This window comes from Phytophthora ramorum (assembly GCF_020800215.1).
Source record: "Phytophthora ramorum isolate Pr-102 chromosome Unknown Phyram_PR-102_s0010, whole genome shotgun sequence".
In the NCBI taxonomy this organism is placed as follows: domain Eukaryota; phylum Oomycota; class Peronosporomycetes; order Peronosporales; family Peronosporaceae; genus Phytophthora; species Phytophthora ramorum.
Genome location: NW_027150656.1, coordinates 716995 through 741903, shown reverse-complemented (window position 1 = coordinate 741903; position 24909 = coordinate 716995). Strand labels below are relative to the sequence as shown.

Genomic DNA, 24909 nt, shown 5'->3' with positions numbered 1-24909 from the left:
CGAGCGAAACGCGTTCCCAACTTTAACCGCTTCTTCGGCGCCAGAACGAAACTAGCGGCGCGGGGAACTCGCTCTCCCTCTCCGCGACGACAGCAGCGCGCGACCAGTTGTGCTCCGTGCGCGAGAAACCCTCAGCACAGACGCGGCCGCAGTCACTTGCTCAGAGGCCGCTCAACACCCACGTGCCCGCCAACCCCCCCCCCTTCTCCCCGGAAATTCAATTGTACCCTCGAAATGGAACACTCCCACAGCAGTACCGTAACTGACGTTAATACTAGCCCCCCGAGTCCAAGCTGTAGCAGCGGCGGAGGCAGTCCCAGCGCCGCTGGCAACCGCAACCGCAGCGTGAGTATGAACATGCACTCGAACGCGCCCCCCAGCAAGAAGCAGCGAGCGTCGGACGACGAATTCGAGCAAGCGTCGCCTCCCCCAGCCCCAGTCACGTCTCCGTACTCTGCTACAGACGCGGTGGCCGCTGCCGCCGCAATTGCTGAAGCTCGAGACCAAGTGAGTGACGGTACCGACGTCCCGGACGTTGAGGAGGACGCAGAACAAGTTGCAGGCTCGGAATCCGCCAATTTGCCGAGTTCTGTGCCTTCATTCGGAGGAGACGGAGATTCGTCCTCAGACGACAGCGACGTCAATGAAGAGGCCTTTATGAACTGGCTCGTGGACCAGAAGACGGCCGGAATGCCTGCGGGCCAAATGCTGGACGCGCTCGGACTGGGCGTGTCGGAGGGAGTCGCGGTGGACGACGACGAGCTGTGGGAAGCCATGCTCTCGATGGGCATTCGACTCATCAAACCGTCAGCTAATGTGCGTGATAGGAAATTCGGAATCGTCCAGGCTGTTTTTCTTATGTTTGCAACCTTTGTCTTTGTTTATCTGTTGTTGTAACAGAGGCCGAGAGAGAAGCTGGACAATGTTAATACACTGCAGGATGTGGCGGCGCTGCTACGCTCCAGCAAGAAGATTGTGGTGCTGGCGGGTGCGGGTATCTCAGTGTCGTGTGGTATCCCCGACTTCCGATCGGAGAATGGCATCTACAGCGTAGGTTATGATGAGGATGTTTGTGTATGATGTAGGACTCTAACTGTGTGCGTGTTTTTTTTTCTCTTCGTTTTCTTGCAGAGGCTAAGCGAGTACAACCTCCCAAATCCGCAGTGCATGTTCGGTACGAACCTGGCTGCTCAGTTCGTATTTTGGAAGGGCCTCACCTGTTTTACTTGTCTTGTGCAGACATCGAGTTCTTCCGGTCAAACCCCAAACCGTTCTTTGCATTTGCGAAGGAGTTGTTTCCCAAGTCGAGCGGCTTCACTTTCGTGCCGTCTCGGTGTCACTATTTCTTGAAGCTGCTGGAGGAAAAGGGCAAGCTGCTCCGCATTTACAGCCAGGTAAGCCGATATGTTTCCCGCTAGCACGCTTCTTCATTCGGCTAGAATGACGGCTAATAATTGGGGATGCATTTGAATTATCCAGAATATCGACATGTTGGAGCACGCGGCGGGGATCTCTCACGAACACAGTGTGCTGTGTCACGGTTCTTTCGCGACGGCGACGTGTCTGGCATGCAAACGAATGTACCCGAATGACGCTATTCGCGACGATGTACTGAATCAGCGGGTGCCAATGTGCACGTCTTGCAACTCCCCGGAAGGGATTGTCAAGCCCGACATCGTGTTCTTCGGCGAATCGCTGCCGCGGCGCTTTCACGACTCCATTAAAAGTGACGAAGATGAAGCGGACCTAGTGCTCGTCATGGGTTCTTCTCTGAAAGTGAACCCTGTGCGGAGCATAGTTAGTCGCTTCAAAAAGGATACGCCTATGATCCTGATCAACAGGGAACCAGTGGGTCGTCCGCACAAGTTCGACGTAGAACTGCTAGGATATTCAGACGAGATCGTGCAAGAGTTGTGCCGATTGCTCGGGTGGGAGATCCCTCAGCCGGACCCCGTGCTGCTGGGTCAGTCCAATCTCCCGCGCCCACCTGTGATATCTACAAGAACTCTCGAGCCTCTGTCGTTCGAGTTTGTTGCTCCGTCAAGGCATATGTTCAACGGCTCCAAATCTACATATTGCAGCTCCAGCGACGACGACAGCAGTAGCTCCTCTAGCGAGGATGGAACTGGTGCCGAAGGCGACATTGATGCTGACCCAGATGCTGTGGCGGTTGCAATGGATGCAGACGACGAGAAGAAAGAGGTACCCAACGATGAGTTGCCAAAGGACGACCAAGACGAGCTGATGGGAAGCGGCAACGAGCTGCTAGCAACTCCAAGCTTCGACGACAATTGAACAGATAACGCTCAGTCTGTGTGTCAACCCAAACGAGTCCAGCACTCAAATATTGGGGACGCGACCGAGTTGCTATCCGGCGCTTCCATCGAACTCAGCCGACCAGACATGCCCCCCCCCCACCATGTACAACAACACAAGGCTGAAGACGGCAATCTCCCCGTTCTCCTGTTGCCCTGAGCAAAAGCTGTGCTGTCAATATTGACATGCCCTGGTAAAACAAAAGATATGAGCTAGCCAGGGCCACGCTGTGAACATCAATCGTAGACAAGATACATGCTTCACGGGCCTGCTTGTACGTAGATATGTTGTGTCCTGCATTGCTGCGTCTATCTATCTTGTGACGTCGTCTTGGTGCGTTAGGTCTCGGCTTGGACGAGCACAGGACGAACCATTCTTCCTTGCGGCGATCGAAGCATGGCAAGGGCATAATGTCCCTGCTTGCTGAATGCTTGACCTTGGCTTGCTACAAAGAGCTGCTGAAGAGGCTCGCAAGCGATGAAGCCTACAGCGCGGAACGCACCCTTGGGTCGGTCGTACACTGCCGACGTCACGTAGCCGATGAGGGATCGCTGGTAACACAAGCGCGAACAAACAGTCAATTCATCGCCCCTCACTGAAAGAACAGATCAGTCAGTCTCACCTCATCAGCTCTGGAGTCCTTGGCTTTGCTCTTCTTGCTCAGCTCAATAGCGCAGCCCTTCCAGCTTTTGTCGTCGCGGAATTGCTTCACGTCCTTCGCGGAAGGAGCGAAAAGCTAACAGCAACAAACACAAGAAACCCACTTGTCAGCTCCAACAGCACTAACATCAGGAGACCTCAATCTGCCACGTACCATGGCGTTGACCTCAATATTGCCTCGTCTTGGGACAACGACAACGACGCGAACAAGAGTCGGCGTCGGTGCAGGTACACTGGACTCAGCATCGGGCGCTGGCGACGTCATTGCCTCATTGACTTCGTCTTCGGCGTCTTTGCTCTTTGATCGATAGAAGCAGAAAGGCTCCATGTATTTCTCTCCGCGGAGAACGCAAGGTGCCTGCGGGACCTCATCTTCATCTTCACCATTTTCTGTTTCAAAGAGCGACTCCCATTGTGGCTGGAACGGTGATGTGACACCGTGCTTCTTAAAGTTGACGCGCTTCGACTTGGGCTTCTTCGCCTGTTCAGTTGCTAGATCACGTGCACGGGCCTCCCAGTGTGCCTGTCCTGCTTGAGTGTCAGGATAATCGCAAGGGAAGCTACACAACAAGAAGGAATAGTGACGTTAGATAGCCAATTCAGGACGGACGTCAGCAAGTGCACGTGGGTACCTCGGCTGATGCAGCACTGTCGACAGAGCGGCGTCTTCCTCGAGTCCTACGACCAGCGCTCCACCAAATACCAGCGTCTTCAATAAACTAGGCACGCTCGCCGGCGGACACACGATATCCCAGCCGCTCGTGTGAGGGTACGGTTCGCTCTTCTTGATGATCAGGAGGTGGAGAGGTGGAGACTTTACACGTAGCTTCTCAGAGCTATTTACCAGCGTACCTTCCTTTCGCTGACGGTATATCTCCTCGTTCAGTGTGTTGTCCTTCAGGAAATTGCTCTCAATTTTCTGCCTCTTGGACAATGACCACAACAGAGAGCTGGGGCTTGTTTCCACCTCCATAGCCCTGTGATCCTCAGCTGGGTTCAGCTCTGTTTGGCTTGCACCTGCAATTTTATTCGGGTACTTGGCACTAGCAGGTTCATCTTCAGAAGCAGCCGTGCTCGAACCGCTCGTTGTCCAAGCCAGCAATGCCTGCATCTCCTCGAGAATCATCTTCGACTCCGGTTCTTCTGCATCCTTACCAAGCGAGGAGAGGCTAAGTCCAGATAACGGGCTCTCAATCACACTCGTACCCACTTCCGGGACTGCGTTTGCAGGTGGTTCATGCAGAAGTGAAAACCCCGTCTCCGGACGAGCAGAAGGATGGCAGAGTTTACCGTCTTTCCAGCGTGCGAGACGCGGGTCCTTCACTGCGACAGCATACATGGTATCCTTCTTCTCCTGTCCATTCTTGTGAAGTGCACGCAGCAAATTCTGTCGGTTGCAACCACGGCTCTTCTCAGCCGTGTCCTTCTCCGCAAAGCCATCTTCATGATCCGAGTCTCCCTCCTCCTGCATGTCGTCGGTCTCTACCTCCGAACCACCTGCAAGAGCCTCCACCAATTCATCAGCCAGTTTGCCACGCAGCTTCAGGCGACACAGGTGTCCTCGTCGATCCAGCATCTCCACCCCTTCCTCCTCCTCCTCACCAACCACCGCTTGACACGCCGATGCAATGGCCGTCGCTGCTTCCATGTACGCCGCCGGATGCACCCAAAGCCACAACTGCCTCTTGGTGCTCTGCCAGTCTTCATGCAGCTTGAACTCTTCTGCTTCATAGTCGGCCTTCAGCGGTCTCCACATGAACGTCACGGGTGCAATTGCACCGTGCGGGAACTGTCCTTCATGGTACACCATGCTGCGCCCTTCCTCCGCTCCTGCCAGGAACCTCAGTCCATGGAAATCGGATCCGTTTGGGTCCGAGACCAACTGTAGAGCTTCCAGGATGACCTGGGGCAGTCCAAAGAGCTCAATAACCCCATAATAAGAAGCATCGTGCAGCAGCGCCGTACTGCGAAGAGCTTGCAGCGCTGCAGACGCGCTCTTGTCCGTCCGCCGAGACGCCAAAACGTATCCAAACTGCTGCGTCATGGCCATGCGCTTGGCGTGCCACAAATGCGACGAAAGCCAGAGCGGCCGCTCGCAACTTGCAGCACTTCGCATTGCCAGCAATTTGTGTGCACGACGCTCGTGTTTCCGGCAGCGATTCGCGTCGTTTTGTGCCGCTTTGGGCGTCACGCGCAGTCTCTGCGGCATTTGGTGCGACTTGAAGGCGTTGGCGCGGCGCCGACGCTGGTTCTTCTGCGACTCAAGTTTTGCATCGGTGGGGCAGCGGAGAGGCGCATGCTGCGACAATTCGTGCAGCGCCTGGAGCTCCGGCGCGCGTGCGTTGGCGAACTCGAGCACCTGCAGCATGCGAGGACCAAGACCAGCCATTGCTAATGGCAGGAATTGCAATTACTGTGATCACTTTGAAGGCGCAATACTTTACTTTTCAATATCAATAATTGAATTAATCTCAATTATTGGAGAGTACAAATTACGCTACCATCAACTTCAGCAGGATGGTCCATCTTCGGTGGACACTCGTCCCAGGGAGAAAGGAATGGAGAACAGCATGGATTCGCGGACGACGCGGCAACGAGCGGAGGACAAGTGCGTGTACTGGGGAGCGCAGGTGCAATGGTGGGGGCGGTGGGCGCAAGAGCACGACCTGGGTCTGGACGCTGCTAGCAGTGCGAGTGTCCACCTGTCGTTCCTGCAGGAACTGGCGACGCAGGCAGCACAAGAGCAACAGGCTGCAAAAGAACCAGCGACCAAGAAGAAGACGTCTTCAACCTCCAAGCAACAGTGAGAGCTTCAATTACCTCTAACGTCCCAAAATGTTCCTCGTAAAAAGTCTGCACTGTCCTCCTCGATTCCGAGGGCGTCCAACACTTGCTGCAATGGTGGGGCTTCGCTTGAGGGGTCCTCTACTCCCAGCACTAGTGGTAAATATCTGGGACCAAGGAGCTCTGGTGCCAACTGAAGTACATCAAAAATTGCCACATCTCCACAGTTTACCACATTCGTGGAGGTGGTTTGCACGAGAGAAAACCCTGCGTCTCCTTGGAAGCGAACACCGGAGCGTTGTCGACTGACTTTTGCAGCAGTTGGGTCCCCATTCTCTTGTCGGGAGGTTACCAGCATGTCCTGAAGCAATTGGTGCACAGTGCGCTCGTCCGGCAGCTCACTTCGACAAGTGGATATCACGCGAATTTCGCGCTCTTGTCGCCATCCTAGTGATGCCGCTGCGGCGGGATCGAGAACCATGGTACGCGTCGTGTATTCTCGAACTTCTTCTTGTGCACTTGGTGCTCCTTCGTCGTCGAAAAGAGCTCCGAGAGAAATCCCCCCCGCTTCTGTTGCAGGTTTATTGCTGACTTGGCTGGGGTGCGGGAGAAGTGGCTTGAGATTGCTCTCAACGAGTTTGCACAATGGACGATGGAGCACTGAAGCGAGGCCGTACTTTACTTGTAGAGCCACGGCCTCCCGCTCTTCGCGGTTGTTGCCATCTTCGTCGTCAACAGCCCCATCTTGCACCAGTCGTTCCGCTAGTTTTGCCAACTGCGACTCGTGCAGCACACAGTGGAAATGCTGCTGCGTCTCAGGGTCGTCCATGGTGATGTCCAACAGCAATTCGCCATCCCACAGCTCTTGCAGCCGTACACAGTAGAACACGTCGCCCACATTAACAACACATTGGTGCGTCAGCGTACTAGGAACTGGTACCGAGCATGGAGGAACCAGTCCCAGCTTTTCAAGGCTGAGCTTGTCCTGGTTCTCGACCGACAGCCTTCGTCCCCGGTTCTGCGGCTCGGCTCCAGTTGATGGTCGACTCTCCACCTCCGCAGCTACTTCAAGCGTAGCAGTGCCACCAACTTCCGACAGAACAACCCGAAGACTATCAAATAGCGGCTCTAGCAGCGCCTCGTGTACTGCAAACAGCTCGGCATCGTCATTGTTACCACCTGCGTGGCTCTCGCTCGGGCGATAACTTGCGAACGTTGCACAAAACGTAAGCAAGCGGCGTAGATCCACCTTTGCAGTCAAGGACTCGCTGTCGCAATTGCCCTCGCAGCCCAACAGCACAGCGCGAACCTCCAGCCACCAAACTTGCGACGTTGCAGCAGAGAACGCCTCAATCACATCCAGTTCCGCGAGCACCGCGTCGTCGTCACACGCGCCGGCAAGAGGGAGATATCGTGTGCCTCTGTACACCGTCACCTCGTGTGTACGCTGCTGCTCTTGTTGTGCCGCTAGCTGCTCTCGAGGAAGTCGCGTAGCTGCCTCAGGTCCACTGGTCTCCGCTAATACAAGGTGGCCATTCTTGTAGCCTGCGTGAACGTGGGTCAGCAGTAGCTCGGCCAATGCTTCCAGTCGTTCACGACGCCGGACTGAATGCTGTGCTAGGAAGCTCTCGTGGTTTGGCACAAGTCGTTGAATGTCACGCAGGTGGAAGGTGAGGAAATCGTCCTGGGCTGAACGGGGTTCGTACGCCACAAAGTGCACGCTAAAGCCATCGTCTGGCTCTTCGGGCTCTTCGGACTCCTCGTAGAGCACTTGCAGCAGCAGCAATTGGTCAGTAACCATCCTTGAACTGTTCGAGAGCGGAGTGCTCCGCTTCAAAATGCCTGGTATACCACCGGCAGCGCCGAGTGAGTGATACTTGAGAGCGTAGCTGCTCAGAACTTGTTCCAGCTGCTCGCCAGTGGCATCCCGTTCCCGACACACACGCGCTGTCTCCAGTTGAGCGACCCGCATACTCTGCTCGGCTCGCATTGTACGGCTCATCAGCGCCTCCATCTTGTGTCGTAGAGCCTCGCGTCCGAGAGAGCGAACTGCAAGCTTCATGCGGGTTTCAAGCTGAGCACGACGCGAGTCGGACAGCAACTGCGCAGTTTGCAGGCTCGCCTGCTCCATAACCTCCTGAGCTCGCTGCTGCTCGCGTTCCAACGTCACTCGAGTCTCGACTAGTTCTGCTGACGCGCGGGAAAAGCCCGCGGAGATCTCGCGTAGTTGACGCGCAAGCTCCAGACTTGTGTTGCGTTCCAGCACTAGCTGCGCCTCGAGTGCTTGTGTGCGTTCTGCTGCTTGTGTGGTCTGTTTCCGAAGCTGTTCTTGCAACGCAAACAGCGAGACCTTCGTCTGTGCTAGAGCTCGCTCCAGTGCAAAACTGCGCTCTCTGTACGACCGCTCTTCCGCGTTCTCTGGGTCTCCAGCCGCTGTCGGCCTGATAATCGAGCTGCGCACGGTTCGCATTGTCGGCGACGCTGCAGTAGCCTCCGATAGCTCCGTTGTCGAGCGATCAAGCGCAAGAAGTTCTAACTGCTTGGTAGCGTTCTCGGTCTGGACTCGAGCCTCGTTGCGCTCGCGTTCCATTGCCCTCAGTGCCTGCTCGAGCTGCGCAACGCGTTCCTTTAGCGCTCGCTGCTCTCCATATCGACGGTGCATCTTTTCGTGGTACGTGGCTGCATCAATCTGGCGGTTGGCGGCATGTGATCGAGCTGCGTACTCCTGCCAAAGCTGCTGCATTATCACTGGATCGGGGCCTGTGACCTCTTCCGTTGCACGCAGTTTAAGATTCTCCTCGCTGCTGCTCGCAGTTGCAGGCGACGTGGGCCGTGAGCCATTGCTAGGAGACCCGGACAACGCACGGCTTCGAAGACTTCCACCAGTGTTCACTCGGACATCCGTCCTTGATGGTCGTCTAGGGGCTCCGTTCGTTGGTGGGGTCGCAGGAGCTCTTGGAGATATTACCACGGACCCAGCCGCCACTTCATCTCTCTCCTGTCGGTCATCCACCTGGTCACTTCTACTTGAAAGCGCAGCAGCAACTTCAACTGCACTGGCGTCGGGTCCTTGGGTACCTGGTCGAGCATGTTCATGTCCTGGTAGCAGTGGGAACACGACACCCCGCTCCTTCTCGATGGGTGAGCCATGCTGGTCGATATCTGCATCACCCGACGCTTGAGTCGAGGCCACTCGGTGCCGTGGCGTCCTGCCGTTCGTGTGCCAGCCTTTGCCCTTCTGGAACGGCTGAATGTTGTGATACCCCGTCGGCATCAGCGTCATCAACGGAGACAACAGAATCGGGTCATTATCTCCTGGTGATGCCCGTGGAGGTGGCAGTGGTCGAGACGGAGGTGTGCTGCTCATAGCCGCAGCGTCCTTTGGCAGACAGCAAATCCACTAAACCCGCACCAAACTTCCCCGTTACGCTGGACACGACTGGCGTCTCTTTGGTGGCCTCGTCCCCAATTAGTTGGGAACGCCGCAGCCTCCTGAACGCTCAGGTTTCGGTTTTGCAGACACCAGTCCATGACTCAAAGCACGACGCGAGATTCCAGCAGCGATGCCGCTCTCCGAGAGCTCGAGCGAGCTCTGGACGCGTTCATGGCGACCCACGTCATCACCGCTGCGAATTCATTAGCGATCGCCGCCAGCAAGAGCGGAACCGAAGAACTGGGCGACTTGAGCCGAGTTTCCGTGGACGAAGAGGACGACGATGAGCCAGTGGAGGTCGAGGTGTCCACAGAGCCGGCGAGGTTCCAGCGTGACTTGAAGCGACTGCAGTGTTTGAGTTCGGTGGTCACCAGTGCACGACAACGCCGAGGCCCTTCGGGTATCGTGAGTGTCGGGAGGCTTCTGCTTGCGTGGCTGCAGACTGTCGAGAGCTCCAGCGCAGCAGCTGCCGCTTCATTGAGCTCTGGTGCGTCGCCTCCACCGTCTGCAGTCGAAGCTGCACGAGCTGCAGAGCAGACCCAACAACAGTCGCCAATTGACCCGGTCGCGTCGTGGCTGGTTGCGATTCTGCTGAAGGTTGCGTTCCAAGTGCCTCAGACGAGCTCAAGAGCGGACCTGAGCTCAGCGGAACGCGCATCGATTGATGAGCTCGTCGCGTACGTCGTTGGCCGGTGCTTGCAGGCCTTCCAGCGGTCGTGGCAAGCAGACGAAGAAGCTCAGCGTCGAGCTCGCGCTGAAAGCTCCGGCACTTTGTTCTCGTACCTGACGCTGCGAAAGGCAAAGCCGAAGACGCAGAGCAATTCGGGGCCTCCGAGCGCTGTAGCGACGTCTTTGGCTTGCACAGCTGAAGCTGCCGTAGTCTGGAGCCACGTTCTCGGCCTTGCAGCGCCTTTTGCACCGGAAGTCTCTCGCATGAAGCTGCAGAAGGAGATTCTTGCGCGTGCTGCAGTGTGGAATGCAACGAAGCACGCGGCTGCAAGTGGCGACAGCTTCCAGCATCCGTACTTGAAGCATTTGACGCATGTACGACTTGGCCTGGCACTCAGTCGGGCGCATCCAAGCGCCACTTTGACTTCGCGGATGTCAGAAGCTTCTCGGTGGCTGCGCGTGGCGATGCCGTTGCTGCTCAAGCCGCACCGCTCCCATCTTCGAAGCTCTTGTGCGCACCTCATAGCTCAAATGCTCATCCACGAGCTCTATTCGTTCTCTCGACAAGAGCTCAACGCGCTGTATACATCCACCGGTAGCGACTGGAGCCGCTGCGTTAGTGATCTCCACGCGGCCGCACTCCGACTAACCGATTGCGCCAAGAAGAAAGGGCGAAGTCGCTCACAGCAGCACCTGGAGGCGTCGTCATGGGCTCTCCGAACTGTGGTGCTGGCGCTCTCTCCAGGCGAGATTTTTGCTCGCTACTGGCGTGAAGATGCGCTTGCGTTGCTGAGACTGCAGTACCATCTCAACCAAGACGCTAGCGCTGGAGGCGCGACGGCGTACAACGTCCTGCCGAGCTTGGAATTGAGCTTCACGTACTTGATGCACCGCCACTTGTTGCTGCGAGACTCGGGAGCAGCCGCAGCTGGAGCGCCGTCGGACTCAGACTGCATGGAAATCATCAACACCACGCAGGCGTGGGCATTCTTTTCGCTGCCGCGCTTACGACCGCAGTCTGCCAACGGTACCAGCGCCAGCGGCTTTACAGCTCTCAAAACGGTAGCATTGCCAGCTTTGGTGCACGTCACGCGCGCCATCGCCTCGTACAACATGACTTACACTGTCCAGAGTCATCTGCGTCGGCTCTTGGCGGAACCTGTCGGGGTTGGTGACCCACAAAAGCTCATCGGCCTCGAAGGACTCGCGGATTTGCTTTCGAGCTCTGGGGGTGATCCCGAGAATGCTGATGGAAGTGGTTTGAGCTTCCAAGTGAACGCCAAGGACCTGAGTGCCAGCAGACAAATGGTCGGGGAGCTCGTAGGTCGAGTGCTTCTGGAGTGCAGTACGCGGATCGGACACAAGCTGCTTACGGAGATCCCCGTGACAATGAACAAGCAGGATAAACTGGAACATGACGATGGAGACGACGAAGACGAAGAGCACTGGAAAGACCCGACGCAGGCTGTTGCTGTGGCGACATTTGCGGCAGCGTTGTCTCTGATGCCGCCGCTGTACGCACTTCTAGGGCTCAGCAACGACCAAAAGCTGCTGCTTCTTGTGCGTGCCAGTGTTCACGCAGAGCGCGCAGTGCATCGTCGTGCTCACGAAGCTCTTCTCGCTCTCATCGGCCCTCAAGCCTCGAACTCGGCTGAGTCTCCACCTCCAGGTGCAGCGACGGTTATCCGTGCGTTGACCGACTACATCATGCGGATGCATGGTAGCAGTACCACAGCAACCAGTGATGCAGCGGGGGCGATTGTCATCTTGCGGCTGCTAAGTGTCCTCCTTGAGCCGTCAAGAGGTACGACGACACGCTGGGAAAGCCCTCGGGCTCGATTCGAGGCGTTAATCCAGGTGGAGGCCATTGCCGTCTACCTTCTTGCTCGAGGTGATGACAACGTCGAAGCCGAGCAGCTACTGCGCTTAGCTGCACTGGAGACGCTTGAAGTCGCGCATGAAGCGCGTGTGGTGTGCTGCCAGCAGCCAGGGATAAGGACCTCGGTGCAATTACCGCTAGTCGATCGCCCAAGCGTGTGGACACTTCTCGGCGACCTTGATCCTGAGCTACAAAAGACGTTCTTTAGCTTCGGAGCCACTGCGTTCGAGGACTCCCATCCTGACTTCGTGGACAGGCATTCAGCCCTCCGACGCCTGGTCTCCGATGTCTCTGAGCGTCACAGTTTTCGATGGTCTCTGTGTCTTGCACGCGTCTTCAAGTGCCTGGCAAGAAGAGCCCCTGATGTGACTGCCTACATTTGGGCCGACGTGGCTGACAAGGTCACCAAGCTGGAACCTGTGCTCGCAGTCACACCAGTAGCAGCAGACACTCAAACTCAGCGAGAAGTTGCTCGATGGCGAAACTTGGCCTTGGTGACTACGGTATCAGCATGTCCGATCCTGCAGACGCAGACCCGAAAGACAGAAGTGTCTTCATTCGGCTCTGAAAGTTCATCTATCGCCCCCAGTGTGGCTCCGGCGACCATGGTGGCATCGCTCGTTCGACAGCTTGCTTGTTATCTGCGCAGTACCAGTGTCGCTCAGCGGAATGCCGTCGTGTTGGCGCTGGGTCACGCGGGTATCGTGGCGCTACCAACCCTTCTGGACGTTCTAGCACGACTTGAGGGAGAAGCATTCACCACAACCAGTAAAGGAGAACAAGAGTCGTCGGAAGGGAATTCAACGTCGCGTTCACGGAGCGTCAGGACAGCGAAGCTGCCACGAAAAAAGATGCTGGAGCTGCAACAAGCGCGGACCGCACAACTCACTCTGCAGTGGGCTATCGGAAGGTGTTACCGGCTTTTGTTGGAGTCCCGAACGCGTGAACAGCACGACAACTCGGAGCTGGAGCCGGGTGGGCCCATGGGCGAGCGTCTCCGACAAGTTGTGGCGATATTCCTAGCGAAGATGATGACTACGTTCGAGAGTGGCGCGAGTTCTCAGGTTGACAGCAGTGAGGAGGGATCAGTGACCATCAGTTCTGGGACGCAGATCCCGGAAGAAAACCCGGTGCTCTTCATGGTACAGCTCGACTTCATCGCGAGTTCACGGGCTCTGCTCCTCCATTCAAACGCAGCGACCAAGCCAGCATCGCAGCTACCGCATGATAAGCTAGCAGCTGTGCTACTCGGCTGGTGTGGCTCATTTGACGAGGACCTCGCGGACAGTGAGTTGGCAGGATGTCTCCATTCAGGTTTTGTATCTCCTGAAGCAGGTTGCGGGTTATACTCCCACTGGATGCACTTGTGCGATGTCCACACCGCCCGAGACGGCCAGTTAGTGTTCCCGTGGGTGTGGATCGACAGCCAGCATCAGCTTCTTGGAGGGTCCACAGCAGCTAGCGGTGCCTGCTCCGCGTCGCGAAAGGTGGCGCGATACTTGCTGTGCCATCGAGCTTTCTCAACTCTAGCCGAGCTGCTTCGTAGCAGTTTGGAAGCTTCAGACGGAACAGGAACCTGGGATGGAGACAGCGTGGTCGCATGGCTTGATGCATGCTTCAGCGTGGATGCTGTAACATGTCCGCACTTCACCGATCTCCATCAACTCGCACAACGAGCACTGCACGCTCTTCTGGCGCTGCCCCCTGGAAGCACGCGGTTCAACCACGTGGTCAAGCGCTGTCTCGAGAAAGCCACTTACGCATTTTCCAGCGCAGAAAAGGCCGAGCAGCGGGTAGCGCGGCAGTATCTCGAAGCGCTCGGAGCCTCCAGCGAGGTCGTGGGCTTCTTTCGGTCTCTTCTTCTTCGATTGCAAGAGCGACGCGGTGATGTCCACGACAAGGAGGAGTCTTACCTTGCCGTGCGTCTTCTGCATGTGCTGATTCTTCATGTCGGTGTCCAGCTGGATGACAAGTTAGTGCAGCAACATCGCCAGGTGGCACTCGACATGGTGGCAGCTCTGGTCTGTGAGCCTGACGCTGATGGCGACGACGATGAGACTGCAGCTGCTCGCTGGGGACTGCAGGGCTACTACAGCCCAAGTCTCGAGGGACAGGTCGCTGGTCGACTGCAAGTCAGCGTGTCTGCGCTGTTAGCCTCGAGATTTTCGGTGCTGAGTTTGCGCGTAAGTCTCGCGATATTGCGCTCGATGCCAGCAAACTCCGTTCAGAGCCGTGACGATGTGGCTCAGCAGCGGCAAATGCTAGCGGCAGTACTGCCATGGCTTGCTGAGGTGCCGCTCAGGGTATCCAACGAGCAAGCTAGCAGGCCAACGGAGTTACTTGACTTGCTGTTCGGCCTCACAACCGCTCTTGGGGATAGCTGCAGCGAGCAACTTGATCACATGTGGCTAACGCTAGCGTTTGCTAGCAGCGGTGGAGACGACACGAATCTCAAGGAGATCGTAGGCTTCCTGTTCCGACAGCAACGCAAAAGCCAGCTACCGTCAGAGACAGCGAAGACAATTTTGTGGTGGCTGTGTCGATGGCAGGATGCGGCATCTGATGTGTTACGCTTGCTGCTGCTCCAGCTGCAGCTCTCGGCAGCACAAGAGCCAGACCCAAGCGAAGTCGTGACTGCCTTGGACGAACTTGGCGCGATGGTGACGTTGGCAAGCGACACCAGTTGCCACCTTCGACAGTCTGGAGGGAATACTTCCAACGCCGACGTACGGGCTTTAGCTGTTCACCTGGTGCATACGTCACTCGCGACGCTTTTCGCGCTGCTGAACAATGACGCCGTCGACGAAAGCGTGTCAAGGAGCATCACACAGCACTGCCACGTCCTGCTCCACTCAGTTCTGCCGCTTCTGGAAGCTCCACGAGGGCTACTTGCTGCGGCACTCGCCTTGATCCAAGCCACGACGTCGATAGAAAAGACCAGGGTGCTCAAGAACGAGGCAAACAAGCAGTCCTCGGTACAGTCTCGCATGCGCGTCGAGGACTTCCTGGAGGCTCTGCGAGCCCTTGCCGTGTGCTTATCAACCGTCGAAGCACAGATCTGGAGCGAGCTCTGCGTACAAGAGATCGCATTGGCGATCTCGCTCGATGGGCCCTCAACGTTGGAGAGTCTGCAAAGTCTACGACGACCGTCACAGCCACATGAAGTGTGCGTGCGCTTCGCCTTGGTGGCGTACACCCAACTATCGCCACGTTTCCAGGGCGACATTCTGCTCTCGGTGCTGACTTTGCTACGCCAGACACTCACCGCCGGCGTGGATGATGGTCGACTATCGCGGTCGTTGTCGCTTGCTCGAGAATGTCTGGCCCTGCTAGCCATGCTGGTGCGGAGTATGCCCGTGTCCAGACTTGTGCTGTATCCGCAGGTGTTCTGGGTATCCCTCGCACTTCTCACACATTGTCGCCAGCAGCGTGATAATCCGCCAAGCGGTAGTCCTTCACTGCATGACGGAGCGTTGGAGCTCTTGTCAATTCTCTGGAATCGCACCCCGTTCACCAGCCATGCCGTGACTCAGGACCTCATTCGCTATACACGTCCTGCGCAATGGGAGTCCAATACTGCGCACAACTCCGTCCTGCTGGAGATCGTGCGCTGCATTTATTCAGAAGAAGCTCCTCAAAGCCGCGCTCGAGCCTTGGATATGCTGAGGAGGTCAGTGCTGCTGGTGCCTCACGACCTTCTTGGGGTATCGCGTCGCGAACACTTGGTGGTCTGCACACTTGCACTGCTGCCGGCACTAATCGTTCCTTCATCGAAGAGAGATGAGTCGGATTGCTGCGCTTGGGACGACCTGGCAGTGCTCTGGCAGACAATGGGGACTTCTGCAGCATACGGCCAAATGCTGGCGTTGCTCCAGGCTCGTGATCTTGACCAAAATGAGCGAGGAAGCAGCCACAAACTCGCAGCAAAGTTCATGACGATCTTCGTTTCTGCGTTGTACGCGTTGGAGCAGGACAAGAGCATCGACAATGCCGAGTTCGACGGCTTGAAACTGAGCTTGGAAGTTCTTGTGGCAAGTTTGCCACTGCCCGCTGGAACTCAGAGCACGGAGGCATCGCCTTCTGAGAGAGTTGATGCAGATTTGAACAGCAAACGCTCCGATTTCGTCTTCGCGCTGCTTGAAGAACTGCTTCGTGATGTGCTGAGCCGAAGGGAGACGATGAAGCGTTCGTGGAAACCCGTGCCAGAGCTCGAGGCAACACTAGCAAGGCTGCTTCGAAGTCCGAAAAACGAGCGGCAGTGGAGAGCGTCCGTGCGAGTACTGAGCTGGGTCGCAGAGATGGCAAAGGCAGCCAGTGGTTCGTTGGTGTCTCCTCTGCCCGTGCCCCCCTCAGCGAGGAGAAGTCTGCCTGGCGGAAATTCGTCCGAGATGTCAGCTGCACTTGGACGCATTGCAGAATCGGAGAGTGATCCACCCGGGAAGGTAAAGGCTCCCCCTGGTAGCTCAACAGCGATAGAAGATGCAAACGCATTGAAGAAGACTCCGTCAACCAGAGCTTTGATGCGACTGATGGTCCCACGCTCTCGAAGCAGCGGCAGCATCAGCAAGAACTCCGTGAACGAAGGTGCCAGCAACAACAATGAGTTACCAAGATCACCCGAACCTCCATCGATCAAGGAACAGCGCTTGTCCGAGCAGCCTGGCAGCGAGCATGAAGAGCACTCAATACCCAGCGACGTTGAATCCGCTGTAGACACTTGAGCCTACAACATTCAAAGTACAAGCATACACGTTAGAATGAGGCTCGCCACGACTGCACACACACTAGACTCGTAACTATCAGCACAAGACGCGTGTAAAACAAAGCATGCATGTTAGCTGCCACGCAACAATTCTAGACCAGGCCAGCTCGTACAAAGCTGGCTGGCGGCCATCGTACTGCGTCCGCGTCCGTACTTCATCGACCACTCGACAACCTCTTCACACCCTCGGTCCACTCCTTACACTTTATTCTTCTATGCCCACAGCTCCTGGATGTAGCGGTGGTCGTCCTGCAGCTTCTTGAGCGTAGCCAGCGCCTCGTCCGCAGACTGTCCACCGAACTTCTCGATGATCTCGTGCAGCACCTTGTTGACGTCGTTGCCCATGCTCGTGGCACCGCACACGTAGAGGTGCGCGTCGTGGTCGCGAATGAGCTCCCAGGTGGCCTGGCCATTCTGCACCAGCAAGTGCTGCACGTACACCTTCTTCTCCTGCTCGCGCGAGAACGCCAGGTGCAGCTCGGTCAGCACGCCACTCTCCTGGAACCCGTCAAGTTCATCCTTGTAGATAAAGTCTTCGTCGCGGCGGCGGCAACCGAAGTACATGATTGACTTGCCCACGGTCACTCCGTCCTGCTGCTGCTTGGCACGCTCCTGTAGGAAAGCACGCATGGGGGCGATACCAGTGCCCGGGCCGATGAGGATAATAGGGGTGAGCGGGTTTTCGGGCAGGCGGAAGGTCGACGCGCGCATGAAAATACGAGCGGCAGGCCACTCGCGCGGCTTCTTGGAGCCCTGCTCTCCAGGGCGGCTGTCCCGCTTCTTCTTGTCGTCCGTGTGCAGATCCAGGGGCTGCAGTCTGCCCAAGTAGGTCGAGCACACACCGCGGAACACACGGCCATCGCTCTTGGAGCTCTCGATGAGGCTCACAGTAGCGTGCACCCGCTGCGGGTTCACAAGACTAGAAGACGAGATCGTGTAGTACCGAGGCAGCAGGAACGGCACGATGTAGAGCAGGCCCTGCATGGACATCTTGACCGAGCGGAAGTGCTCCAGCACGTCGACAAACGAGCGTTCGTCTTCCAAGATCCACGTCTGGTACTCCTCCTTGCCCTCCTTCGACGCCAGGCGCTCGAGCTGAGCACGCTCTGCCGAGTCGGACGCAAAGAACGCAAGCTGCTTCAGCGGGCCCTTGCGCGGCGCGCTGTTAACGGCCAAGTACCTAGTGAGGATCTCTTCGATAGTGCAAGGCGACGGGAAGGGCAGTTCTCCATGTGCATCGGAGCTCACAGGCTGCACCGACACCCACTGGTCCAAGTCGTAGCCCAGACGCTTGGCCAGACGCTCCACGACGCTCGTCTCGTTCTCCGGGAGCACTGCGAGGTTGTCCGCCGTGTGGTACGTGACCCCCGTGCCGCGCAGGTCCAGCTCCACATGGACAGTCGATCCTCCCTCCGTCGAAGGACGCAGCTCACGGTTCACCACGACCTTGGCACTCTTGGCCGTGAAGAAGTGCTTGGTAGAAGCCTTCATCTTGACGTCCTTGGCCGCCTTCTGCGCCTCCGACGCACGAATCTCCACCACTTGGTACTCGTACTCGGGCGCCGTCATCTTCTCCCCGTCCTTACCGGTAGCAGCGCCGTTCTCCTCAGTCTCCTCGCCAATAAACTGCTTCTTGAGCGCTTTCCACAGAGGCTCCTTCCAGTCGTCGAAATCTTCATCCAAGCTCGCGTCGTCGTCGCCCTCTCCATAGTGGAACACCCTCTGCGCACCGTGCTTGTCCATCAACTTGTCCACGAGCCGCCCCATCTCGTTGTAGTGCTCGTACTGCGTGTTCCCTAGCCCAAAGACCGTGTAGCCCACGCCAGAGAGCGCATTCTCGTCCAGATTTCCGTCTTTATCCTTCAGAAAGTCAATAAAATCCACGGCATTGTCCGTCGGGTCGCCCTCTCCGTACGTGGCCATGACGAAGATGATGCACGTCTCGTCCTTGAGCTTCTCGGCCGCGTCGTAGTCCTCCAGGTCGATGGCGAGCGTCTGAAAGCCCGCCTTGCGTCCCTCTTTCTTCAGAGCCTCCGCGAAGCCCTCGGCCGTGCCCGTTTGCGAGCCAAAGAGGATGGTGACGCGTCCCCCAGGGAACTCAGGGCTCTCCTCGACGCTGGGGCGGCGCGCAGAGGTGGCGGGGGGCGCCGCCTCCTTGTACATCTTCATCTGCTGGCCGATGCGCAGCATCTCCTGGGCCAGTTTGTCCTGCTTGGGCTTGGGCTCCCGCAGGAACAGCACGGCGGTGGCTAGCATGGCGAGTAGCGACCCGACGACGACGTACGCGTCAGTCGACATGGCACAGAAGCGACTTGTGCAGTACTCGGCAGATTCACGAATGACTCCATGCTGGCCACGCACGCGGGAGTACAAGTTCGGGATGGAGAAATGTACAATTGGTGGTGGAGAAAATCGACTGGCACCCTCAGAGGGAGGCTGAAGGACGGCACAAACAAAGTTGCTGCCGCTTACAGGAAAGGAGCTGGATTGACCTTCGTGCAAGCTGAAGGAAGTAGCGAGGACGAGATCTGCAGATTCGGCCAGAGGGTATTATAGCACTGGTGTCGTCAATCAGCAACACAATTTATCTCCTGTGATTTATCTCATGAACATCAATGCTCGTCGCCCGTGAAGGATTAGGACACCCTAGACCAGCAAAGGGTAAGGCTTGGTACGTTTAGTTTGACGCTGCCTATTTTGAGGTTGGATATATAAGGATATACACACTTGCTGCGCCAAGGTTGGGATGTAGACCATCGATGAGTCAAAGGAAGAGGATATAAAACTAACAAAAGAGATTCAAGGGAGAGCTTGCGGAAACAAAAGCGCTCTCGGAAAGAGTGGATAAGAAGAAGCGCTTCAACCGTATCAAGGCTGACGCTGGCCGTGCAGGTGGCAGCTTTAATCACATTAACATTAAGAATTTCTTAACCAACCAACGGAATCATACAGAGCTAAAGGGCATCTACGGGAAGGAGTGCGACTGCAGGGCCGAGTACAACAAGTAATGCAAACTAGATACGTGCTACTAGTAAACGAAATAGTTGAACGCATGTCCTCAACTTACAGAAAGGTTACCATCTTTTTTTGCGATGTAGTGAACGCGAAAGCGAAACACCTGAACGCGTGGTGGAACTCCTATAATTGTGGTCGTTTTAACTCATTGCGCGGGCCCACCCCCGCTCCGTGAAAAGTTATTGGTCCGAAAGCCTCCGGCAGCGTGCACGGCTGTGTCAGATGCTATCGACGCGATATGTAGAGCTTATTATTTGTCTGCGAGTACCCTAGAAGTGTTATGCTCTCGGAGGTTGTTGGCTCCGGTGCTGTTGACAAGGTTCGCTACAATGTCGGGAACAAGCAATAACTAGTCGGTCACTCGACCACATACTGCAAGTCTACATGTACACTCAGGGATCCCGAAAAATAGATATCGCGGGAAATATATTTGCATTTTACGTATCAATAATTTATTTTGGGAATTTTCCTAGTTCGGTCAGTAATTTATGTTTTATAATCTTAATTCTCGGTAACTTATTTCTCCCCTCCATCCAATCGGACAGGCCCATTGCGGCCACCTACACGCTGCTAGGGGCGGTACCACCAACCTCCAATGGGAGCGTCTCTTTAGCGTGGTTCGTGCCGTTTTACGCCACGAGCGTCATCGCTTGTCTCCCTTGATGCTGGAGATGATTCTCTTTTTGAAGGTGAACAATTGCCTGTGGGATGTGGCGACTGCCGAGCAGTGCATGTAGGAGATGAACTTGACGAACACTATTGCAGTAATTTACTGCTCTAACTCTTGGATTGCAGTTATTTATTTCCTTCCTTTTGTCCTGACAAACAAATACGTATTTCTTTCCTCGTGTTGCAATAAATATATATCGAATTTTCGGGATGCCTGTGTACACTACGCGTGATGCGCCTTGTCTTGCTGCCGTCAACTGCTCGTCGACGGCCCCCATACAGCCGTTGCGTGTTTTTCGCGCACTTCAACGTGCGTCCGGTGGCGGTAGTCTGCATGGCTCCATCAAATTCAGGACAGCTCGCAGGCGTGCTTCGGTAAGCCAGGATACATGTAGGGTTCATATCATACAGGATATCGCCAGCAAACGCGAGCCTGCTACTGGCACATTCCAGGATTGACCACGTTAAGTTGATAGCTTGCCGATTGATGCCACAGGCTGTAACTTTTCGAAACCCAAGGTTGCTGACGTACACGAAATACATGCTGGTAAGTTAGTATTCGGATCGCCGACGGAAGAACTTTCAGCATTAGCCTGAAGGTAGCTTTGTACCGAGACTGGATTCATGCCGCTCGTAGAATCCAGATAAAAGGTCGACAGGAACCTACTTCCGGGCAGGCTTCATAGACCTGGATTTGCCAGTTTTGGTGAAAGTTGGTTTGCAGTTGATAGAGCGGCCGGGGTGCAGCAACCTCGCGCAGCTGTCGTAGTGTGCGTCCTGTAGCAGCGGTTCTTCGTAGCTCAATCAAAACTGCGCCATCAACAGCAATAACAACCCGTCAGAACCCTTCATAGAAGCACTTCATGACAACATGTGTCTTACCGCAAGGTCAACCGACCGACACGGCACGTAGTTTCCACACGTGAAGGCCGTCTGAAGCGCTTTCCCAAGGCTGTGAGCGAGGGTCAGGAAGTGCTGCTCGCCAGAAAGGTAGTAAGCCGACAACAACCCTCCCAGGGATCGGATCGTGACCTCGAAGAAGCTCACGGTGCTCTCCCGGAACATGGTCTCACTTAGGTTTGCCTTCACCCACGCACTCGCCTCGTCGAATTCGTCATGCAGCCCCATCACAAACAAAGTGTCTAGTGAATCGACCGTCGTGAGCGCCATATCGTGACCGTACACGTTCCCCCCCTCGAGGCTCGGCATGCCCAGGTAGTCGCTCCACCCTGCAAATTTGCGGTATCCGTGCCAAGCGTGACGCGTCATGTTCACCACTTTTTCTTGGTCTTCATTGAAATTCTCGGATTGTTTCTTGTAGACCGCTCGCAGACTCGAGGCTATCGGAGTGGGCTGGTGACGCCCTGCTCGCAAGAATTGACGGGATCCTTGCTCCCCAGACATGGCAGGGAGGTAGATGAGGTGCGCGTACGTAAACAGAAAGAGACTCAGCGCCGCCATGGCTGCCACCATCGCCCACAGCAGCTTCTGCACCGCACCACGCTTCACATACACCACCGAGCCATCCTTCATCGCAATATACGCGTCCTCTCCACAACGCATCGGTTGATACGTCGAAGATTTATGGACGCGACCTTCCTACCGCTGAAACGGGTGCTGCTGGTGTGTGTTGTAACTGCTCAGACTAAGCCTCAGTCGAGTGAGCTGTTCAGAAGATTGACACGAAGAGAAGAACAAGATGGCCGAGGACCCCACGAGTGTGTAAATTGACGTACGGCTAATAAAGCTACTGTAGTCTGATCGGAGACTTGAGTGTGGACATGTGAGACTTGGATACGCGGGCCCGAAGCTCAGTCTCGATGTCATTCACTGAAAACCCAACTGATCGATTGAAAATTCACGAAAGCCTTTGACGGCACATCGAAAACTGGCATGTCAACGTAGAGTGACGGACTCACGGTGAATGCGACCTCGGTGCAGACTAAAATATAGCCCTTGAGCGTTGACACGCTCACAATGCCATCTAGCGGCCACCTATCACTCCCCATATTCTTGAATACTCCAACCAAAGCTCGAAGTTGGGGCTTTCCCTCGCAATCGCTAGTTCAACCCCTTTCAGTCCGTAATACTCGAGAACGAAATTAGGGTCCTTTCTCGCCTTCAGCCAAGATCGAAATTGTAGGTTCTTCGCGGTCTTGGGGAGCTTCGCCTTCTTCGCGAGATTGGCCAACTTACCCAGAACGGCGGACTGGAATCCCCGTTCCTCGGCAGCAGCAGAAGCGTCCTTGTTGTCTTCTTCAACTGTATCGAGACTTCTCAAAACTCGCTTGCTTGGGCTATCAACGAGCTGGCGGGGCCGAAGTGCGTCGCCACCTGAAGCCAAATTTGTCTTCTTGGTCTGGTAGGAGCTCGTGGACGATGAGAGGACTTCGCTGGTTACAGCGAGAAAAATCGCGATCGCAAGCAAACGTTTATACTTTCCCATGCTTTCTTGTTTGTTGGCGAATGCTGGGATCGGATAGAGAGGATTGGAAAGTGAAAGTATCGTTGTACGGTAAGGCCAGTCGGTGGCTGGGAATTTCCTGAAACGATGTTGATTGGACTAGTTTAGGCCATATATTCCCACCCCAAGGTGGTGGGATGAATCCCCGTCCCCATATATACATGAAGTCATCAATAATCATCCCCAGCTTAGACAGTGTCTGGTTATTAACGCCAACACTAATCCCTGGGATAGCCCTCTACTCTGATTTCCACTATCAGTGTGCATACTATTGCAAACTCATGGCGATTGTACCATTGCAATACCAAACAAATCTGCCTCGCTGCATGCCATCAGCAAATACTACTGATAGGGTCACTATCGCTGCCTGGTAGCCATCTGTTATTATAGGCAATCATTTCGGACGGGGGACAGTATAATCGACTGATAATCATTTCCGACGCGAGAAAGTATAATCATTTTACATGTACTTATTTTCTATGGGTGGTTTACTCTTGTCATTAAGCGAACCTTAATGTTCTACATGCACATGTACGTGATTTGAGATAAGATTAGACGTATTTAGCTCAACATCTCAATATTGGTACCTAATTTTTACAAATTACACTAAATATTGTCGACTTGTATTGTGACCACCATCAATATCTGTGGCCACATATGCTTAAAATACAATATTAGCTATCATTTCGCTGTGCGGCGCGACATGCATGTTCCGATCCTACTGCTGTGGGACGACTTCTCCCGCTACTGGACCAATGAAGTTGTCTCGTATGCAGAATTGATTAATGTGGTGCTTTTAGAAGTCCCAAAGAGTGCTATATCAGTGTGCCAGCCAGCTGGAACTACCCGTTTAAGACTCGTTTGCGCGACTGCTGGGCCCAGCAGTTGCGAGAGCAGCTCCGTGGTCACACCAGTGGTAAAACGTTCAAGGTGTGGAGCCGATTGGCGTGGGATGGCGTAACAGGTCTAATCACGTCTGCCTGCCCACGGAACCGTACTGTTTTGAGCATGCTGTGGTAGACTCCCAGTAGTCCGCTTCGTCACAACTTCAACACACTGTAGGGCACTGCAAAATAACCGGAACTCTCGTCCCTATTTCTTCAACTTCAACTCAAACTCAACTCGTACTTCGCCCTGTCCCCGTATGTACACTCGTACAAGTGCACATACTCGAACATGGAAGGCATGGATTCTACGTCACGTCCCCTCTACCATCTTGAACTCAAACAAGAGCCCGAACTTGTTCTCGTCTTCGTCTTTAACCTCAAATTCGTTCGCCGTATGACGTCTCTCTGTCGCCGCTTGGACCTCGAGCTCAAATCCAGAAGTGAACGCCATCCCACTTGGCCCCAGCAGTTTGACCTGCCATCAACTCCATTACACGTCTTCTTCAAACCCACAGTGTTTCACTACTCTGCCGGCCTGGTACCGTTCGTCGTACTCAGTGATTGGCACTCGTCGTCGTTCGCCATCCTCTACTCCGTGCTGTCGATACAAGGGCTGCAACTCATACTTCAAAATGTAGTGGTCGGCTTTGTTTCGCCGTCGTCGTCTTCGTAGCTTCAGCAGTCTCTCATTAGGTCAACTCCACGCACCATGTCTGCCCATTGTTCGTCTAACTCGCTTCGTATTGCCTGCACAAGAACCGTCGTTGTTCTATATTGTGGAGAAGTGGAATCGCGAAATTTGCTAACGCGATCCAACTTGCGCACGGTATGCCCGAACTACCGACTGTCGGAGGGGGTACTCCGTTGATCTGGTGCTATCTCAACCTTTGAGTGTGTGTGTGTGTGTGTGGGGGGGGGGGGGGGGTGCTTGGGTGTATTCTTTTACGTGTTTGCCGTCTCCTATGACGGGGTCTTCTTGGGCGGGGTAAGTGGTTGTGCACCTGGCCAAGCGATCCAGGGACTTCCGTGTAGTTACTGTGCGCGATGAGATGAGTCCGAAGTCGTCAGGAAGGCCAACGCACTTCCCAGCCAATAAACGAACGCCATGATGAGAGAGAGGAGGAGGAAAGATTGCTTGGGGCTGGCGACGAGAAAATAGAAGTGTGGCCTCCCTGACCAAACAGCTCTGAACCAAACGCTTGATTGAGAAAGCCTCTCTATTAAATATTATCCTATCTAATCTGATATACAATGTGAGAGTACTACCTTACAATCCAATACATGTTCTAGTAGCCGCTCTTGTCACCGCGACCTCAACATGGCGTTCGACTTCGCCTTCATGTTCTAGTTGTGCCTCAATGTCCGCCGTCA

The 24909-nt window shown here is 55.2% G+C and overlaps 8 protein-coding genes across 8 annotated transcripts; 3 read left to right on the top strand and 5 right to left on the bottom strand.

Annotated features, from left to right (window-relative positions):
• Positions 1–351: 351 nt before the first annotated feature.
• Positions 352–2295, top strand: KRP23_10593 (NAD-dependent protein deacetylase sirtuin-1; the record flags this gene model as incomplete). Its single annotated transcript, XM_067881060.1, has 5 exons — positions 352–816; positions 901–1050; positions 1132–1174; positions 1240–1394; positions 1480–2295. The coding sequence occupies 5 exons, from the start codon at positions 352–354 to the stop codon at positions 2293–2295; spliced, it is 1629 nt and encodes a 542-aa protein (XP_067741342.1).
• Positions 2296–2654: 359 nt separating this feature from the next.
• KRP23_10592 (Ribonucleases P/MRP protein subunit POP1) lies at positions 2655–5365 on the bottom strand (the record flags this gene model as incomplete). The annotated part of the gene is made up of 4 exons (XM_067881059.1): positions 2655–2867; positions 2939–3052; positions 3131–3536; positions 3609–5365. The coding sequence occupies 4 exons, from the start codon at positions 5363–5365 to the stop codon at positions 2655–2657; spliced, it is 2490 nt and encodes an 829-aa protein (XP_067741341.1).
• Positions 5366–5534: 169 nt separating this feature from the next.
• KRP23_10591 (uncharacterized protein) lies at positions 5535–5783 on the top strand (the record flags this gene model as incomplete). Its single annotated transcript, XM_067881058.1, has 1 exon — positions 5535–5783. One exon carries the CDS (start codon positions 5535–5537, stop codon positions 5781–5783), a length of 249 nt encoding a protein of 82 aa, XP_067741340.1.
• Positions 5784–6207: 424 nt separating this feature from the next.
• Positions 6208–9127, bottom strand: KRP23_10590 (uncharacterized protein; the record flags this gene model as incomplete). The annotated part of the gene is made up of 2 exons (XM_067881057.1): positions 6208–6376; positions 6438–9127. 2 exons carry the CDS (start codon positions 9125–9127, stop codon positions 6208–6210), a joined length of 2859 nt encoding a protein of 952 aa, XP_067741339.1.
• Positions 9128–9289: 162 nt separating this feature from the next.
• Positions 9290–16462, top strand: KRP23_10589 (uncharacterized protein; the record flags this gene model as incomplete). Its single annotated transcript, XM_067881056.1, has 1 exon — positions 9290–16462. One exon carries the CDS (start codon positions 9290–9292, stop codon positions 16460–16462), a length of 7173 nt encoding a protein of 2390 aa, XP_067741338.1.
• Positions 16463–16716: 254 nt separating this feature from the next.
• Positions 16717–18801, bottom strand: KRP23_10588 (NADPH--cytochrome P450 reductase; the record flags this gene model as incomplete). The annotated part of the gene is made up of 1 exon (XM_067881054.1): positions 16717–18801. One exon carries the CDS (start codon positions 18799–18801, stop codon positions 16717–16719), a length of 2085 nt encoding a protein of 694 aa, XP_067741337.1.
• Positions 18802–20991: 2190 nt separating this feature from the next.
• On the bottom strand, positions 20992–21750 carry KRP23_10587 (Mannosyl-oligosaccharide 1,2-alpha-mannosidase IB; the record flags this gene model as incomplete). Its single annotated transcript, XM_067881053.1, has 2 exons — positions 20992–20997; positions 21070–21750. 2 exons carry the CDS (start codon positions 21748–21750, stop codon positions 20992–20994), a joined length of 687 nt encoding a protein of 228 aa, XP_067741336.1.
• A 421-nt stretch (positions 21751–22171) lies between these two features.
• On the bottom strand, positions 22172–22633 carry KRP23_10586 (Secreted RxLR effector protein; the record flags this gene model as incomplete). The annotated part of the gene is made up of 1 exon (XM_067895907.1): positions 22172–22633. The coding sequence occupies one exon, from the start codon at positions 22631–22633 to the stop codon at positions 22172–22174; it is 462 nt and encodes a 153-aa protein (XP_067741335.1).
• Between the last annotated feature and the right edge of the window lie 2276 nt (positions 22634–24909).